This window comes from Lottia gigantea (genome assembly GCF_000327385.1).
Source record: "Lottia gigantea unplaced genomic scaffold LOTGIsca_17, whole genome shotgun sequence".
NCBI lineage: Eukaryota > Metazoa > Mollusca > Gastropoda > Lottiidae > Lottia > Lottia gigantea.
In genome coordinates, this window is record NW_008708133.1 from 2,433,206 (window position 1) to 2,452,035 (window position 18,830).

Genomic DNA, 18,830 nt, shown 5'->3' on the forward strand with positions numbered 1-18,830 from the left:
TCGAGCAGTCACGAGTTTTTACGAACAACAGACTTTGAATACGTAAAACTGTATTTCGCTTTAGGTGAAAAATACACCTCGATCGATGTTCATAAAAGTCAACAAGAAAGAGAGTTTATAGTACATTTATCGTTTGCCGAAGGTTCCGACTCCATCCTTAATGCTGGTGGTTTTATTTTTAGAGCCAAGATAAACATCGAAAAAGAAAAAAGAAAATATTCCTATCATCTTAAAGAGAACCTTACGAAAAAAGAAATGTCGTTAGTACGCGTAAATGTTTTTACTTTTAATACCCGCAAATATAATAATGCTAGGCCAAACAAGCGCGCTCTATACGATATTCCATGGTTCCATTTATCGGAAATTCACTTAATTTAACGACTTAAAAAATGGAACTCGAAAGCAGACAACAATACATGATAGACAAACAAGAAGAGTTGAAAATAAAGTTGAGACAGTGCAATACATGCAGGAAAACATAGAGTAGAATCAATTCTTTTTTCAAAACAGCGAGCACAGTTCTAACGGTAGGAGTAACGGTGGCAACAGCCGTGACTGGTGGATTTATGCTTCCAGTCATCGTCCCAACCGAATTGGCTGCATCAACAGCCGTTCAAACGACCTCTTGCGGTCTCATCACTTTAGGTTTCACGAGCAAAAAGAAAGCTCATTATAAAAAGAAAACGGATATCTTGAATATGTATCTTAATCAATTGTACATCTTTTTCGAAAGATCGAGAGAAGACAAGACCATAACAGTTGAAGAATTACAAGAATTCAATGAAATTTTGGACAAATTCCATACAGAAATATCAGCGGTCAAAATAAAGAAATAATCAAAAATATATACTTAAAAAAATATGAATAAAATCGAACTTGCAGACGATGAAACATTGATAGAAAACGCTCTATTTTCCGATGTTATCAAGGCTATCTCTGATAAATTTAAAACATTCAAAGGACAAATTAAAATAGATGGAGAGATAGTCGAGGAAGGGAATCTCAGACAATACATGTCACTCCTCGGTTTCAATGCCAAACCTTTCACAATATCTTTTCAAATATGGACAAAAAATCCGATGCTTCCGATTGGTATTTTACAGGAAAAATAATTTTAATGAAAGACAATTTCCAAGAAATAAAAAGATCGAGAGTTGGTAGAGGAGGAACTGATCTACTTAAAAAGATCAATGAATTCGTCGGCGAAAATTGTTACATACCTACAGATGGTCACTGTTTTATAAAATGCGTCAATCGTGTTTTAAACGAAGACTACACGAGAGAATTTCAAGAATACATCAACGGGTTTTCAAAAGCAAATAGAAAAGGAGTGATGACTTGTGCTAGAATGAAGGAATTCAACAAGAAATTCAACACTTCGTTTCAAATTTATAATCCCAAAAACAGACATTTTCATCCCAGAGACGTACATGATGAATTAGATTGGGTTTTTTACTTACACAACTCGCATTTCTGTTTGATTAGAAGAAGCCAAAAAAGTTTGGGAATTCAAGAAATAGAAGACAATTAGAACAGGTGTGGAAAACGTGTAGAGACGATAACGCAGTAACACAGGTTTCACCTCTCAAACTAAACGTGCTTTCGAGTATGAGTGATGATGCGTTATTCACTTGGGATTGCGAAACGTATTCAGAAAAAAACAATCGAAGAGCAATTATGCCTGCACCTTAATTAATTTAGAAAAACTAAGAAAAAAGTTAGAAACGATAAAATATAAATCCTACTGATAATGTTCCAGAAGAATTTCATGATAAACTAATGAATGTAGTAGAACTATTTGTAGGTACAGATTGTATAGATCAAATGTTGAAATATTTAGGTCAATATGATAGAAAGAGATTAATATTAATTTCTCATAACGGCAGTGGATTCGACAACTGGATCGTGCTTAAAAATGCAAAAAAACTAACGCATTGCCCTTTAAAAACACCCAGAGGAATTCTATCTTTTCCTTTATCTAATCCATACACAGATGAAGATTTACAGAAAAAATGGAAAAGACAGAAAGAAATAAAGGGTAATTATTTACAACATATTAATTTCACGTGTTCCTACCAACACGAATCCTCTAGTTTGGCTGCATGGGGAAATTCTTCCAATCTCCCAGCGAATTTGAGAAAGATTGCCGACGTAGATATCGCTAAATACACGCAAGACAACTGGAAGGAATTGAGACACGTATGGGAACCTTACGCCAAGAGAGACACTCTCTGTTTGGGAGCTTGTTTGATAAAAAAGACTATTGCAAAGGTAAAAACGATTACGGTGACGGTGGAATTTTATTTGGTTTATATTTAGCACCAAAAGTCAAATACAACATAGTTTTGACTTCTGATGGTGTTTCAAAAGAAAAGAAAATGTTTAAAGGTTATTCTAATGATAAGATAAGTGTATAAGATTACGTTCAGTTAGCAAGCGGACATGATGTGTCGAACGAATTTAATAACCATGGGAAAAAAGTTTCACCAATGGAGTAGTTATTCCAAATGATAAACAAACTAAAGTTTTTAGAAGTTATTTGAATAATGTTAAAAGAAAACCACCAAACAGTGAAGGAATTATGTATCCTTACAACGACAAAGATGAGTATAGTTTTGATGAAAACTATGAATTTGATGATTTCGATTATCTTACTATTCAAGAAGAGAATGAAGATTGTTTTAAATGAAGTTGAATGACAATTTCTTCGTTGCCAAAGTCTATGAACCTGTTTTTACCGTCTTTGATTTCCAGATTTATATCTTTGATCATGAAAGAATTGACTCGTAAATAGGTCGTTTGAAACAGTTTCTCTATAATTCTGTATCCGATCGGCACCATAAAAGTCGGTATGCTGTATATGATTTGGCGTTTGTGCTTGTTGAAAAATCCACCGTTGATCAAATTACAGTGAATGTTGATCACGTCGATGTCGTTCTCGATGTTGGCCTTTGGCGGCGCCAATGTCGATTGCGCGTATATTCGTTTATCGAACACTAGTAACGCATTCAACGAATTTTCTACGTTGAAATCGACTTGACTGTTATTTCTCAAGATCAGTTTTATTTTGTTCAGATTCAAATTACCTTCGAATTCGATATTGTTTTTACCGTTCACGCTTCCTGTGTATTCGGATAGGTAATCGTTGATGGCCACGTATTCGTAGCTTCCCGCTAGTAAGCTAATGGTTTTGAACGTAACTCCGTTATCCGTCGATATTTTTAGTTGATTGTTTTTTTCGTTGATGTTTCTAATGAAATTGTAAACGGAGAAATACTTTAATCCCAGTTCGTACTGTTTATTGCGATCGAGTTCATACTCGTAGTCTAGAGACAATTTGATGTCTGATTATTCGAGGTGATAACGAACAATTGCTCTTTATTGGACATTTTTAATGACGTTTATATAGTCTTTTTTAGTGATGATTTTTTTCTCCAAAAGTCGTTTTAATATGCCATTGACTTCGTTGTATTGTCTGTCCGATCGATGACCTTCTTTCATGGCCGCTAATATTATTTCTAATATATTAAGCAATTCTTTATTGTTGTCGGATAAAAACGTTATAGCTTGCCCAGATGCCACCATATCATCGAATTCGTCTATTTCTTGTATGATTGGTGGATAATCTTCTGCATAATCATCTACCTCCTTTTGCTCAATAACTTTTGTTAGATATAAATCAACTTCTTTCAATCTTCTTGTTTCGGGTCCTGACTTTCTGATCGCATGTAGAAATTTTGAGTATGCAACTAAATCCTTGTAATCGGCAATTTCAACATCCTCGCCATTCATTAAATCTATTAATCCTCTCGTTAATGTAAATATAAAGTCTTTTGTGTCGATTTTGAATTGTGGTGAATTTCCACTAAATCTTATTCTAAAACCATTAAACAACAAACCCTCATCATCAATGATTGGTGAAATACTCTTTGGTAAATCTGGGTCAGGGTTTGAAAAAAGACGTTTTATATCATCTAATGTCTTAATTATAATACCATTATATTCAATCGCTTTGGGTTCTATACGAAGGGTGGGTTCTATAACGAGTCTCTTTTTAATATCTTCTTGACTTTTTAATATGGGTTGAAATAGAGTCTGTAGATTTTCCGTTAATCCGAGTTGTTGCAATCTGTTATTTTCAACTTGGGTCTTTATTTTATTCTTAGCTTTGATATATTCTCTATTTCTTTTTAAAAAATTATTCCAATCCGTCATTTTAAAAAAAATAAAATTAAGATATATCGATCATAACTCTTTCTCCCGCAGGTTCTCTAGTATTTACAAATACATATCCATGATCATCTGGGTTTCTCCATTGAGCTTTACAAACCTTTTTAAATGTATCTCTATCCATTCCGTGATTTATAGACTGAATGATTTGAGATAAATCTTTGTCGTTTAATTCAAATAATAAAAAACAATTTGCATTTTTTCTAATGAACATAGAATCCATCCTGTAAAAAGATTGGGATTGGTATATGCAGTGACAGTTGTGATGTCTTCCTTTGGTGAAGAATTCTTGTTGAACAGTTTGATTTCTTTGCGCTACGCAGTCGTCAAACAATATTAAGTTCTTTCGATTGCTATCAATATTAGACAAGTCTAGATCATTAACATTTTTCGTAAGAAAAACTTTTATATCCGTTGGATTGAAAGATGGATTCTTTGATTTAATGAAGTTTTCTATGATATCTTTTATTTCCACTTCTTCTTCGTTTTCTTCGTAATATTAAAATATGCCTTGAAACTTTCTTTGGTAAATATTCTAAAGCTTTGAGGAATTGATAATATGATTGCTCTGGTGTTGTTGTGTAGATATACAGAGAATCGAAATCTAAAAGGTTTGGTGTTGTCAACATGTTAAAAGTGAGATGAGTTTTCCCAGAACCTGAACTACCGCAAATACTCATGAGCATTGGGTTACTAGGAAATATGTCCGAATGTTTGAATTTCTTGCCCATTTTTATTTATTACATTTTCGTACCAAAAATCTCCCCGTTGCCTTTATACTTTGAAAGGAAGCTTCCCTCGCCTGAACGTATGTTTTTAAAAAATATGGCGTTGCCCTTGTGTTTGACCTTCATTTCTCCAGTGTCGATTTTATCTATTAATTTGCTTAATCCCTCTTTAACAGTTTTCTTGGTTTCTTCGCCAAATCTTTGTCCGAATTCTTTAACAGTCCCTAATATATCTCCTACTCCCGAACCTCCACGTGCTTCTCTTTCCATTGCCAAATTGTGTCTACGTGCTTCGGCGTTTGCAGCGGTTTCAGCTTTCTTATCGTTGACAGCTTTGGCTATCCCAGCAGCTCCACCAGCAGTTGCACCAGCTGCAGCTAAACCAGCAAAGATTAAAGGTAAGAAAGGTAAAAATCCATCTTTTTTAGTTAAATTCTCATCAATTCTTTCCAAGTCTATATCGTCTCTGACTTTCCAATGTTTGTATTTATCAATAAGTTTTTTAGTAATGCTTTTTTTTACCATTATAAGTTATTGTAGTTGGTGAAGCTGTTTCTATAGCTTCTATCATTTTCTTGACTAAAGTTTCTGGTTTCATTTTTAAAGGGTGTTTTATTATTCAATTCTTATCATTCTTCTATCTGATATTTTAATCAAATGTTTTGCTTCTTCCAGCAATAAACAGTAGCCGGTCACATCTCCTTGTGTTTTATCGATGAAAATATTTATGTTTACCCCTGTTCTCTTCTTGATGAGCTGACAGATCGAAACAAAAGATTGGATGATTGAGTGAAAAATCTGTGTATTCAAACTGAGGCGTATTTCCAAACAATTCGCACATGTTTTTATAGTTTCTGTACAATTCGTTGTAATCTTTTTTGGAAGGATCAATTGTCAAAGGTTGATTGGGATAATTATCGTTGTTCAATCTGACTTGAACTTTGCGAATGATGGGATCTTGAGTATGGTTCAGTGCCACTCTGAAAATGTTGTTGTTGTTTGTCTGAGAGTCTTGCAAGTTTTTGAAACCGACCATTAGATATCTCGCTGGTTTGACGGTGTTGGTAATTGGCCATGTGGTGGATTCTCCCGTTAAAGTCATGCTACCTACCGTGTTACGACGAAGAAAAGCAATTTCGATGTCTTTGGTTAAAGAGTTGAATATTCTCGTTTCCACTTCTACGGAAGGAGTGATTACCGGTATGTAAAGTTGGATATTCGTTATTTCCAATTTTGCGTCAGAGTTGTTTGCACCAAAGAATATCTTGTTGTCGTTGATTTCTCTTTGCAAATGAATTTTATACGGTAAACCTATGGAAACCTTTCTGTGTTCCAAGAGACCAAATAAAGGATACAACTTCCAATTAACGTAATTACCCCATCTGTTGTTCTCGACAACATTGTTGTATTGAAGCGCTCGTTTTTCAAATCCGTGATTTACTCCGCGAGTCACACTTTCCAGTGTGTTTCTAGCAACTACCCTTATCCTAGCAAGGTCTGCGTCATTTGCTACAGTTCTGACCGGTTCTTTTAAAACTTCTCCGTCACCGACATCGGGAATCCATCCCGAAACTGAATCGATGTTTTTGGGATACAGAACCGTTTTCAACATTGTGTCAAACTCGCCGGGGTGTTTTATGGTCTCTATCGGATTTGAACCAGCTTCCAAAACCATTTCGCTGAATAAAGACGGAAAGAAGTTGTTTTCTAAAGTCGTGTTGGTTTGTGGAATTCGATTCTGAGCGGCGTCTTTGATTTTGAAATCGCATCGGAAATGGGCATCGGAAAGCAGCAACCAATTGGACAACGAATTAATTTCAAAGGTAACTCTTCCTCCGTCGTTTATTTGGGTCTTTGTCCCTACCGATGGTGAGATGATTACATAATCCTCTTTCTTCTTGTTGAACGAATATTGAATCGGATCATACAATTGAAAGATTGGATCCAATCTATAATTTTTGCTTGTCATTTTTATCCAATGATTTTAAACCCTTTTCCTTGTTTTTCTAGGGCTTGTCGTTCAAGTCTCTTGTTTCTTAGTTCTCTTATTAGCTGCAGTTCTTTAAGTTCGTCAGATTTTTTCACTGCATCGCTAATATTTACTCCTGCTTTTGCCACAGATCCAAGAGCTTTCGCTTCTGAGGAAATGAGGGATTTGTTGTTTGAGACAAAATTGGCCACTTTGGGGATGAGAGATGTTAGCGCAGAGAAGAAACCGTCTCCTTCGAATTTTTTTTGTTCGTGTTTTAAAATTAAAGACATTTTTAATGCGGTTATTTTATACTGTATTATTATAGTGATTCTTGTCTGTGGTTTGGGTAATTTATATGGAGTCTGTTATAATACAGTTTGGAGGAGTCTGTTATAATATATTTTTTTAACAGTTTGGGGAGTCTGTTATAATACATTTTAACAGTTGTGTCTTTTCGGATATGACGCATTGAAAAAAGCTGCGCATGCGCAGAAGTGAAATGCGTCATATCCGAAAAGACATATACCTGACATCTTAAAAACCGGATCAAACTGGATGCGCTATATCAGAAAACACATATACTACTTGCCCTCTATTTCTACACAAGATTAGTAGTAGAGAATCTCTTATGGTAAGTCAATGGCTACATCTTAACAAAAACAAATATGAATTATCTTAATGAATTTTAGGCTAGATGCATATCTACATGTGAAAGTTGCTGATTTCGGATTAACAAGAGATGTGTATGTTCAACAGTATTATAGCTGTAAAGATGATAAGGCTAGATTGCCAGTTAAATGGATGGCACTAGAGAGTATACAGAGTGGAAATTTTACATCTATGTCAGATGTGGTACGTATGAATAGATTCTCGATTACCTTCAATCAATTGATCTGATTTGTGCTCTCATCGTATTTCAGTATCAGTATTAGTGATGACACCCCACCTTGACCCATTCAATGTTTGCATGTCTTCTTTCTTCCATAGTAGCCTTTCACACTGGCAACACCATTACAAACAATAAAACATAAGCTCAATAAAGTGAAGAAAAGTATGATGTAAGTCAGTGACTACAGCTTCTATTAAATCTGCACTTGGCTATATTAACCTGTATCGTCCTTCTACCAAACCCACTTATAGTTACATCCAATTCAATACATTCAAGAAATGCAGCCTTCTGTTTAAAATTTATGCTTTATGTTAACTATTCTTAAAGTTGGTGGACAATACAAGTGAATATGAATGAATAGCCCAAAATTTCTCATAGTAAGAAAATCTTTCATTGAACAGAGCAATTTGATTTGTTAAAAATAAAAATGACCCAGATCATGGATGGCAAGTGGAGAAGCTTACAGAACACATTAAACACAATCGTGTTTTAGACTTTTACAATAATGTACCCTGTTCTTTTTTCAGTGGTCATACGGTGTTTTGTTATGGGAGTTAATGACAAGGGGGGTTAACCCATATCCAGATGTTGATGCCTGGGATATACAGAGATACCTTATGTCTGGCAGACGACTTCCTCGGCCAGAATATTGTCCAGAAGAATTGTAAGCTCGATCCTTAGTGTATATTTAAAGGGACAGGTGTGCCATTTTTGGGGGTTGATTTGAGTCTTGAAAATATGAAAATAGTCAGAAGTACTGGAAATGTACGAAAAACGCATAAGGTCTTCAAAAATATCTCAAACTAGGAATTTCTATCATTATTTCTATATATGTCTTTTCTATATATCACAGAGTATCTGGCGCATCAGTCCTTTAAGCATAAGACTTGACCTACTAAATTCCAACAATCGAAATGGTCTAAAATGTTGTAAATCGTTACCAACTAAATATGAAGACTTTGTATCTTAAATCTGATTAAGATATCGATGTTATTCCTGGTCTTTTTTTGTTTTGTTTTTACCAATCGCAGTTTAATTGTCTAATATGACTGTGTTATATTTCAAGCTACGTTATAATGGAAAGATGTTGGAAGACGTTACCTGTTTGCAGGCCAAGTTTTCAAGATTTAGTCATTGGTATACCAGAAATGTTAACAGAACTTGAACAGAGGGAAGAAAGCTTCAAATTGACATATGTTAATCTTCAAGATAATCCTACTTTTCATTATAGAGACGAAGAAAAATGGCAGACATAGAATGTGTGGTGCGTGGATACGATCATTATTGATTTCTAAATTCGTTACAAAATTATAATTAATTCTATCCTAAAACACGGACATTTCAATATAATGTGATTTACCCAAAAATTATGTCTGATTGCACAGAATGCCTGAGTACTTCACAGAGTGTACTGAAATTTTATAGGGCAGGAATTCTTTGAAACAGAAACCCACTCATATGAAACGTTGAAAATGACACACAAATCATTGGTAAAGTTGTATTTGGCACTTTTCATTTTAAACAAATAACATAATAATACATACTTTTCATATTATAAAGTGCAATTTCAAGGTACTGATTAAACGTTGTATAGTTGTTTAGCTTATATAGAGAGCACTAAGAAACCTGTAGATGGTGAAGAACTTAAGATAATATTTTACTGATTTTATGTAACCGTTAACGTGTATCACACTGAGTTTATTTTAGATAAAGTTCGCTTTGTTGGTGTTTGTGTTGGTGATTGGCGTCGAACAGTTTTTGAGGTTGGTTTTGGATGTGTCCTTCCTAGCTGCTTTTGAACTTTTTCGGCTTGAGTTCGAAGCTTTGAATCTCGCCTTTGTTGTTTATAAGCAGAATATGAATTAATGCTTGAGGATGGAGTCGCTCTAAACATTTCCACAACTCTCTCGTGTTCAGATGGCTGGTTAACATTTGATGTTTGTGATGTGGACGGTCCAAGGCTGACTTCTCGAACAATATCTGGATTTATACCGGGATTATTGTTATTATCAGATGTAGTATGAACCACTGAACGATGCTGATTCGGAATCTCTGTAACCTGATAATGATCACCAAGGTTTGAAGTAGATAATTGAATCTGAGACGGTGGTAATTCTGTTGGTGAATCATCTGGTATTTGTTGAACGACTGGTGTTGATGCTCGGGAATCGTAAGGCGGAGGAGGTGACGACACTAGAATCTGCCGGGGAACAGTGTTGACATTTGGAGGTGGTCTTCTTGTCCAGAAAATACTAGTGGTTGCTTGAGTTGGTTGTATTGTTGCTGTAGTACCAGGACGTTCAGTGTAAGATGGTGGTGGATCATACTTTTTATATGGAGGTGGTTTAACAGGTTGCGCTGGGAATGGCTGATAAAAACGATCATTTGATCCTAAAACGACATAAATCTTTTATCAAAATGGACAGGAAAACTTGTTGACATGCAAGGAAAAAAAAATGCTGAATATTTCTGAATACTTCTCAATCTACTTTCTTAGACATTCTTTTACATTTATATATTGTAGTGTCAAAACCCTTATGAAAACTGTACTTACCTAGGAATGAGAGTTCTGGATTTCGAGAATTCTGCCTCATGTCACGATTAGTTTTGTGTTTGATACAACAATACAACAATGTTACCAATATCGTTACACAGGCTACACAGGCAAAAAATATTCCTACTATCATATCACCCCTGAAAGAAGAAAAGGGTCCTACAATACATACTATCTTACTTTTAGGACAGATTTATTCCGGGTCAATCTATACTCTTTTATGATATACAAGAAGTGAGAGTGCGAATGAACTTAATTTCAACCCAAAAGTACAAATTTTGGATTATCTACTTCAGCTGATCACCCACTGATCCATTATATTTGTATTGCACATGTAATTTGTATTCAACAATGTAGATGATTGGTTTAACACGTATCATATACTATATATAATAGAGGTATATTGTCACAGGCTCAATGTGTTAATGTTAATTTATGAAACATCCGAAGAAAATTGTAGTGTCATATTGTCTGTTGGCTATGAAAGTTAACAGACGACGAGAAACGGAATGCATTTTCACAGTTTGTTTTTGAGCATTTCCGTAGTACATCAATGTACAGCCTATGCAATTTACACAAACACACATGAAAAATGACATGTGTCTGTTAACATTTTCTGTTCTCGTCAACTACAGTTTTCACCTGAATAGGTTGAGACTCGTCTTCACAGTGTAAAGATATTACGAACTGTGTCTTACGCCTTGACTGCAATGGCCACCTGTCTTTTATCACGGAAGTTTTTAAATGAGGCGATTTGATTAGATTTTACGTTAGCGAATAAAGCTTATCAGATTACGGACAGAATGTCTTAAAACATTAAGCCACTTAGCCACAATGTCCACAGTACAGTCTTTCTGTCGCTGCATTCCGTGATACAAAAAAGTTGGCTATTGCAGTCAAGATATAAGAAGAAGTTCGTAATAGCTTGGCATTGTGAAGATGGTTGAGAATATGCTGATATAGATTGATGTGAATGTAGGTAATTAGATCACAGGAAATTCGGTCACCGGAAATTTGGTCACAGTAAAAAGGACACACGCTAATTTGATCACAGTAAAAATGTCACACGGTAATTTGGTCACAGTAATACGGTCACAAGTCGATCTTTACTATTTATGTAATCATATTTTATTTATAGCACGACAATGATAACAAGAACAATGATAATGTCACATGGTGATCTGGTCACAGTCATACGGTCTCAAGGCAAAACTGGTTTAATGATAGCACTATGAACCAATGGCTAAAGCATATCGGAGCGGTTTTTTGACTTTGGGTTTCGATTTATCGGCACGCGAAATCGGTCCTATCGAGCGTTTTGATGTTATATTCCCAAGTCAGGCAATAATTCCAGGGATGTCGAAGAAGCGATTGGGTGGTGTCGTTGGACAGAGCAATTAGTCCTCTACCGGAACCATGTGGCATAATGCCCACGTGACTCACATCGTGGACGGCACGTGGCGTAGAATTTTATGAAAAAACCCTCATCGGGACGAAGAGGCTAACACAATGATGTGACTTTTAAGGTCATTGGAGGTCAAGGCCACGAACCTACTGAAGTTGCGACAGTGACCGCCCTCAACCATTTATTGAATCTAGCTGTATATCAACTACAATCGGCCGAAGTGAATGAGATGACCTACAACCCTGAACAGGGGAAATTTTACTGTCAAATTACCGTTTGACCGTATTACTGTGATCAAATTACCATGTGACCTGTGTACTGTGACCAAATTACCATGTGACCTTTTAATGTGACCAAATTCCCGTGTGACCTTTTTACTGTGACCAAATTCCGATGACCGAATTTCCTGTGACCTAATTACTGCGTCCTGTTGATCAAATATTTGCACGAATTTTTTATTCTTCCCCTTTGGTATACACTACCCGTAGCCTTTCGTAATCTACAATCAATAATGACACACTGCTATCAATACTCACGACACACAACATCTTGTATCATAGCCTGACCCACAACAGGAGGAACTACATCTTATCTGATATGAATTATGATGACCTGGTACAGACACTGAACAATATTCACAGTTGCTTCCTGAAATAGATGATAAAGTAAAAATTGATTTAGTCACTGAAAAACGAATTTACGGTTGGGTTGGTGATTAATCCTTGACAATTATTATTAAATCAAATACTCAATGACTCTTTATAAATTCGACAAAATTAGCTTGTTACTTAGTGCGATAGAAACTAAATATTTTATGCAACGTTGCGTGCTGCTGTGGATTCACACGGTCTCAAAAAAGTGCGAAGATGAAAATGATTCGATGAATGATGTAAGAGGTTTTGCCCTTGACGTTTGAAAAGTGTCAAAAATCTGCTGGTTAGCATGATAGAAGCTGCATTTTATGCTGATATGGATCTGGGTTTCGCTTATATATGTGGATTGATGTGATCACGAATGAGTTCGATAATAATTAAGAGATTTGATGAATGGTGAGGAAGTCATTGGTTTTGAATTAATTTAAAATCAACAGTTATTTTCTTTTGTAAAAAAATAATATATCAACATAATAAGTATAACGTTCGAATCACCAACAGTTAAATAAAAAATCGTTTACATTAATGATAAACATTGTGGTTTATATAAAAAAAAAACATATTAAACAGAAAAGCACAAATTGAAATGTGTTCTGTGTGTTGTTTTTAAACGATAATTTTATGTTTCAATTTCTATACACAATAACCATTAGTTCTCGGTTGTTAAGGGTTCAAACTTGAATGGTGACTGATAGAAAGCAAACGGATCATGTTTGTTTATATATTTTAAAAATTTACCTTACTTACCTGATATGAAGGAAAGAACGACAATAACAAATAACCTAAATTCCATTTTGTTCTTGGGGAACAACTAATGCGCAGCCATTTTTGTAATATTTATAAAACGATTGTGAGCCCCTTTATTATGACCGTTTTTGTTGACTATTTCAAGTAATTTGGACTGTAGCCAATTTCTTACATATATATATACATATTATATACTAGGTGTTATACGTTTATAGCAAAATCTAAAAGGTAAACGACTATGATTTGTCATATACACTTGGTAGGGGTCGTCGTTTCTACTATTGTTACATATCTCATAACATAACGTCAACCTTTTTTCTCGTGTTTGTGCGTGCAAATTTATAATATTAAATACTTCAATTAAATGTTCGAGTCTACTTCATTGTTATTTTGCATGTCTTCACTGTTCATGCTGTTTTATTTTCTTCTCTGGGCTAAAATGGCATGAGTCTATAATTGTGTTGACCGGTGAAATATTGCTATCTAATGTCTTTAAAGGGGACCTCGTAAATTATACCTTATAATATTTCGAAAGTATGCTATTTATATCTATGTATCTTCTTGATCAAACTCAATTTGTTTTAAAAGGGTTAATTAAAAACTAAGTACTAATTGTTAATTAAACAGTTTGACCTAGTTTCGGTGATTGACTTTATAATGGCTCCCTTCAAGGCTTATTTTGTAAAGGGTCTTTGCATAACGTTTCCAGTAAATATTTTTTTTAGCATTTTTTAGACGTCCTACTTTTCTGCACCATGTGGGCTAATGAAGACAGGCAACGTTATTCAGGGTACAAAGGACAATGACATTAGCTTTCTCTTTTTCGATTTCCAATTAACCTAATGGTTCGGGCGAGTCGATCGCAAGTGAACTTCGCATAGTTTGTCGCAACGACATTCGCCCGACCGCCGACCGAAGCCATTCGCCAACATCAAGTGTGTTTGATATTATTCGCCCGAACATTCATCGACATCGACTCGTTCGGCATGTGTGTCCACTCCGGTGAAGTCTATCGCAAACTTTCCTGTAATTGAACCAATTACAGACGCCGAAGCGACACATGACAAAAATATGATGACCCCCCGTGAATGCAATGTGGAGTGCAGAAAAGAAAGAGGAATTAATTATGTTATGGGAGTCAAAGGCCAACTTTTACGCAGACTTTCGCCTAGTGTGTCCTGTGCGTCGACCGAATGAATTCGGCGGCGAATAGTTCGGCCTTAGTATCACCGAATGAAATTCGCTACGTCTGTCAGTAGCATAATAGAAATATAGTGTGTGATCCTTTGATTGCCAATTGCTCTACCTCACAATTGAATTTCATAGAATGGCAAGCCCCAGGGTCTCTAATATTTTTCTACCTCAGCATAGTTCTTATTGATAATACGCATCAAGAAAATAGTAAAATTTGAAGATAAATGTGATAATGGGGTGATAATGCCAGAAATATTATTTTATGCAATCTATATGGGATCTCCGATTATATCAATTTTCATGATTTTTCGAGGAATGTTTTATTTCATTGTATTCAAATCCTTTTTTAATAAATATAAAATTTCTTTTTTGGCCTTATTATCCAAAAATAAGAATCCGTGTTTTTCGAAATACAGTAATCTGATTGGAAGACAACATCAGATTTAAAATAAATGTCAGTGCTTGACCAATCAGACTGGAACACTTAAATCCTAAAATCTCCTTAAGATAAGTTTTCAAGAATAAGGCCACTAAAGCTTATTCCTAGCTTAGCTCGGCAAACCATTAGCCTGGTTAAAGCTTCTCGTTTCATATTGGCCTGAGTAAGAGCCTCACTCTTGGGTTACTTACCAGAGTCACAAACTTATAGGCAGTATTGTCCTGTGGTTCTGTCGCGTTAAGATTGTAATTTTTACGTGAACTCCAGTAACATAATTATTGGAGTTGACAAGGTAAAAACTTCTAGTATTTGTTTGGAAGATGGGACAATAAGCTGGGGCTGGTGGTACTAGTGGTATATGCTGTGCGTTCCCACATTATTGAAATTACGTGTAACGTGTCACTCTCTACGGTGCAAGTTTTACATATTTGTTGGAGTGTTTAGCGGTAATAATGTGCTCATTCGTACAGTAAAAAAAGACATTTGACCATTTTACACCCGTTAGGGCAGTACTCCTCAACAATGAAGGAATGAAAGACCATTGGAAGGGATAATTGCCTGGGAGAAATCTGCTGTAGCCATTTCCTACTAAGCATTTGGTGGAATGTGGGTTCAAAATGATTAATGGTGTACTCACAAAGAAAAGTAGTTTGTTGAAGGTACCTGAGCAAGGTGATCTACGACTGAAATTGATATCGTTCACCCCGGACATTAGAAAATCGCAAACGAACATGTATCTCGATAGGTGGAGTATGATTTCTATCCACCAATGGTTAATCGTTGAATACATTGGTAAGAGTAAAATACGTTTCAAAATGACTGATTTATTCCGGGAAGGAATGCGTTAGAATGGTTAGAATGTTACCTGAGTGCCATTATCAGCATTTAGTGCACTAACACGGCTCGGTGTTGTTCTTGGTTCATAATTTGCTGTGTAATTTTGGAATATAGAGCTGGACACTTAAATTGGTTTTCATTAGGACTGCAACGATTCCTAAAGTGGCGATCCGATACACTGAATGATACTCGTTTAACGATACGATTTATTGCGATAATAAATCGCGATTCTTTGATTAAAAGGGAAAGAAAAAGAAAACGGATAATTAATAACATTTTAACACAGTTTAAATTATTTTGGCACACTTAGAAGTCCAAAATTCAATTTTCATCATTTGTTACACACAAGGACTAACGAATTTCTTCAAAAAAATAAATAAAATACCAAACCATTGAAATCAGCTTCGTGGAATTATTTTATGACTAATTGACTATGCAAACACATATTACGCTGGAAAAAGAAAAAGTTTATATCAGATCCCATGCGTTTATCTTCCGCTTGGCATATCAATATGTTCTCTTTTCATCGTTTATAACAAAAATTAAAAATGCTGAAGACAAATTAATACGTGAAAAGCAATTTTTTAACATTTGAACATGACACAATTTCTAAAATACGCGAGGATTCCGTGCTATTAGTCATTAAAGGGAGTTAATTATATTTATGAGAATTCGGCCGATGTATCGCGATTATTTTTTTCTTCCGAAATGCATCGATAAGAAGGAACGAATCGCGGTTCATCGATTCAACGGTGAATCGTTGCAGCCCTAGTTTTCATCTTAAACTGATAGCGACAACGAAAGCTGGGCTGGAGCAAAGTCAAAATTATTGTGATAGATAATTCTAAAGACAAGAATTGTGCTGAAAATGAATAACTTACTGCATTTAGACTTGTGTTTCTTTTGCACATTTTTTGACTATACAGTGGTGTAACCTATTTTCGTGGATATAAGGATTCAACACCGAATTTCGTCAAAGTTAAAAAAACGAAAAAAATTTTTTATGTCTTAGATGTTTCCTCAGATATTCTACAAAATAATAAAAATTGGTTTGTTTCGATTTTCTTTATTAATCCTTCACTTTGACCCATATTTCATGAGCAACCCACTCGGTAACGGCGGCAGAATGCGTCACCTATTTTCGTGTACAATGTTTGATCTATAAATAAGTCTATAAAAACACGTTGTATGGATACCGGGTGGTATAATTAACTTCTCTTAGTATTTATCTTTAATATCAATTCATTATAACTAATGACAATTCCTTCAAAGAACCACGATTTTAAAATAAAATGGTGACTGACAAAATAAGATACGTAGCGTGATTTATTGCTAAAAGTCACTGAAATAACATAAGAATATGGTCCACTTTGTGTTCCATAGAAATTTTCTGGTGTGTTTTATGTGATCTTATTTCTATAGTGTGTGGGTATTTCACAAAGGGAAGTAATTGCAATATGGATGAATTCCTTTGTAATTTCATTATTAGGTATAATGTAGCACCTAAAAGAGTGAAACAGCTTATCCATGGATTGATGTGAATCAACGCTTTATTTTGTGGCAACTTAGAATTCTAACAGTGTAGACCTACGTTCATAAAAAATGAAATGAGTGGAGTTTTACGACTTACTTTTCTGCACCATGTGATGAAGACAGGCAACGCCATGCTGGGTGCAATCGGGACAGTGCAGCGGTATTATAAGCCTGCTCTTTTTCGATTTCAAACTGTCGAGGGATAATGTGCACAGTGTGTAGCACAGTGGGGCCCCTGAGGACAATTTGGCCGTCTTTTCGCTTAGCCGTCGATTCGAGCTCTCAAGTTAGCTGCCCTTTAGTAGCCGCCGCTTCAAAATAGTGATACTAATCTAATTTCATGTAAAAAAAATGCGACATAGGTATATTGGAGAAACAAAGAACGCGCTTCGAACTCACTTTAACGGCCATCGTTACGATATAGTACATGGCAAAAACAAACTGTATATTATCCTAATGGCTTACATATTCAACACGACAACCAGATAATACCCTTCGTTACCATTCAGAAGAAGTTGACTCTTATATTTTCAGCTATTTCAGCTAAAGAAATGATACTACCACATATCTACATATCTTAACCTTTAACTTGCACCTTCTTTTATCATAAATCTTACTTTGTGACCTAGACTAATGCTTTCATGAGCTTATGTTCTCATCACCATCTAACACTAACTCGCCCAAACGATCAAATATTCCTTAACCAATCACTGCCTTGGATAGATAATGTAAAATGAAAGTAGATCTAAAAATAGTACATCAGTCAAATAATCTAAATAAAATAGACATTTTCGGGCTCAAATAACGACCCATCGTAAACAATTTTCAACATTGAATCTCACATATTTCAAAAGGGAATTAAATTAGCTTTCATAAAATCTAGGTTAAAACGTGGTACATTCATATTAAAGGATAATTCACAACATTCTGAAATATATACAATTTTCGACTAATATACAAAGTTAGCAACAACGTGACTTTTCTATCTTTCCAAATAGCAAAGGAGGTAGATTCCTTGATCTCGGTTCAGTTTAAAGATTTCAATAGCTTCCCTTGTCTCTCTCGTGTACTTGTGGGGGATATCCATAGCAAGAATATTTGTTTGGTCCCATTCTATAGTGTGGTTGGGGTGGTTTACTATGTGCTCTGCAACGGCACTGCCTATGTCTTGGGTGTTGATTTTGGTTTTGTACGCCGCTCTACAGTTGCAGTTAACTTTGTATATTAACTCCGCTAGGGTCTGCTGGGCGGGAAGATATTTTACCATTAGCCTGGGGTAAAATTTTGAATGGGGTGCCTATCGAGAAGTAGACTTGAGTATTGAGATCCGCTTATCTGGTAGCTCTGGTGTCCGATTAAGGGTATACCAATCCTTGTTTTAGGGGACTGTGTTGTTGCTAGTCTTTGAGTATGGGTATTCGACTTCAGTGTTTTCGAAATAATGTTGTCTGTGACTTCTTCTGCGTATTTGTTGAAGGTCGTAAATATTTTCTTGATGTGTTCAATTTCTTAAGGTAGGTTTTGTGGATTGCAAATTTCACTGGCTCTTTTTTTTAGGCTGTAATAGTTCCAGTTTATGTATGGTGGGGGTGGAATGATGTGGAGTGGAGTGGAGGTATTGGTCAGTTTGCGGTAGACGGACGTGTTGA

General features: G+C 35.4%; 2 protein-coding genes across 2 annotated transcripts in view; one reads left to right on the forward strand and one right to left on the reverse strand.

Moving 5' to 3' along the window:
- LOTGIDRAFT_113628 (hypothetical protein) overlaps positions 1 to 9,075 on the forward strand; it is a gene marked incomplete at both ends in the record, with an annotated part of 12,871 nt that extends 3,796 nt beyond the window's left edge. The window contains 3 exons of the mRNA XM_009051717.1: positions 7,620 to 7,782; positions 8,347 to 8,483; positions 8,886 to 9,075. Of these exons, the coding sequence (XP_009049965.1) occupies positions 7,620 to 7,782; positions 8,347 to 8,483; positions 8,886 to 9,075 (490 nt within the window). The remainder of the gene's footprint in view (positions 1 to 7,619; positions 7,783 to 8,346; positions 8,484 to 8,885) is intronic.
- Positions 9,076 to 9,304: 229 nt separating this feature from the next.
- Positions 9,305 to 13,224, reverse strand: LOTGIDRAFT_231094 (hypothetical protein; the record flags this gene model as incomplete). Its single annotated transcript, XM_009051718.1, has 4 exons — positions 9,305 to 10,210; positions 10,374 to 10,513; positions 12,315 to 12,426; positions 13,179 to 13,224. The coding sequence occupies 4 exons, from the start codon at positions 13,222 to 13,224 to the stop codon at positions 9,507 to 9,509; spliced, it is 1,002 nt and encodes a 333-aa protein (XP_009049966.1). The 3' UTR covers positions 9,305 to 9,506.
- Between the last annotated feature and the right edge of the window lie 5,606 nt (positions 13,225 to 18,830).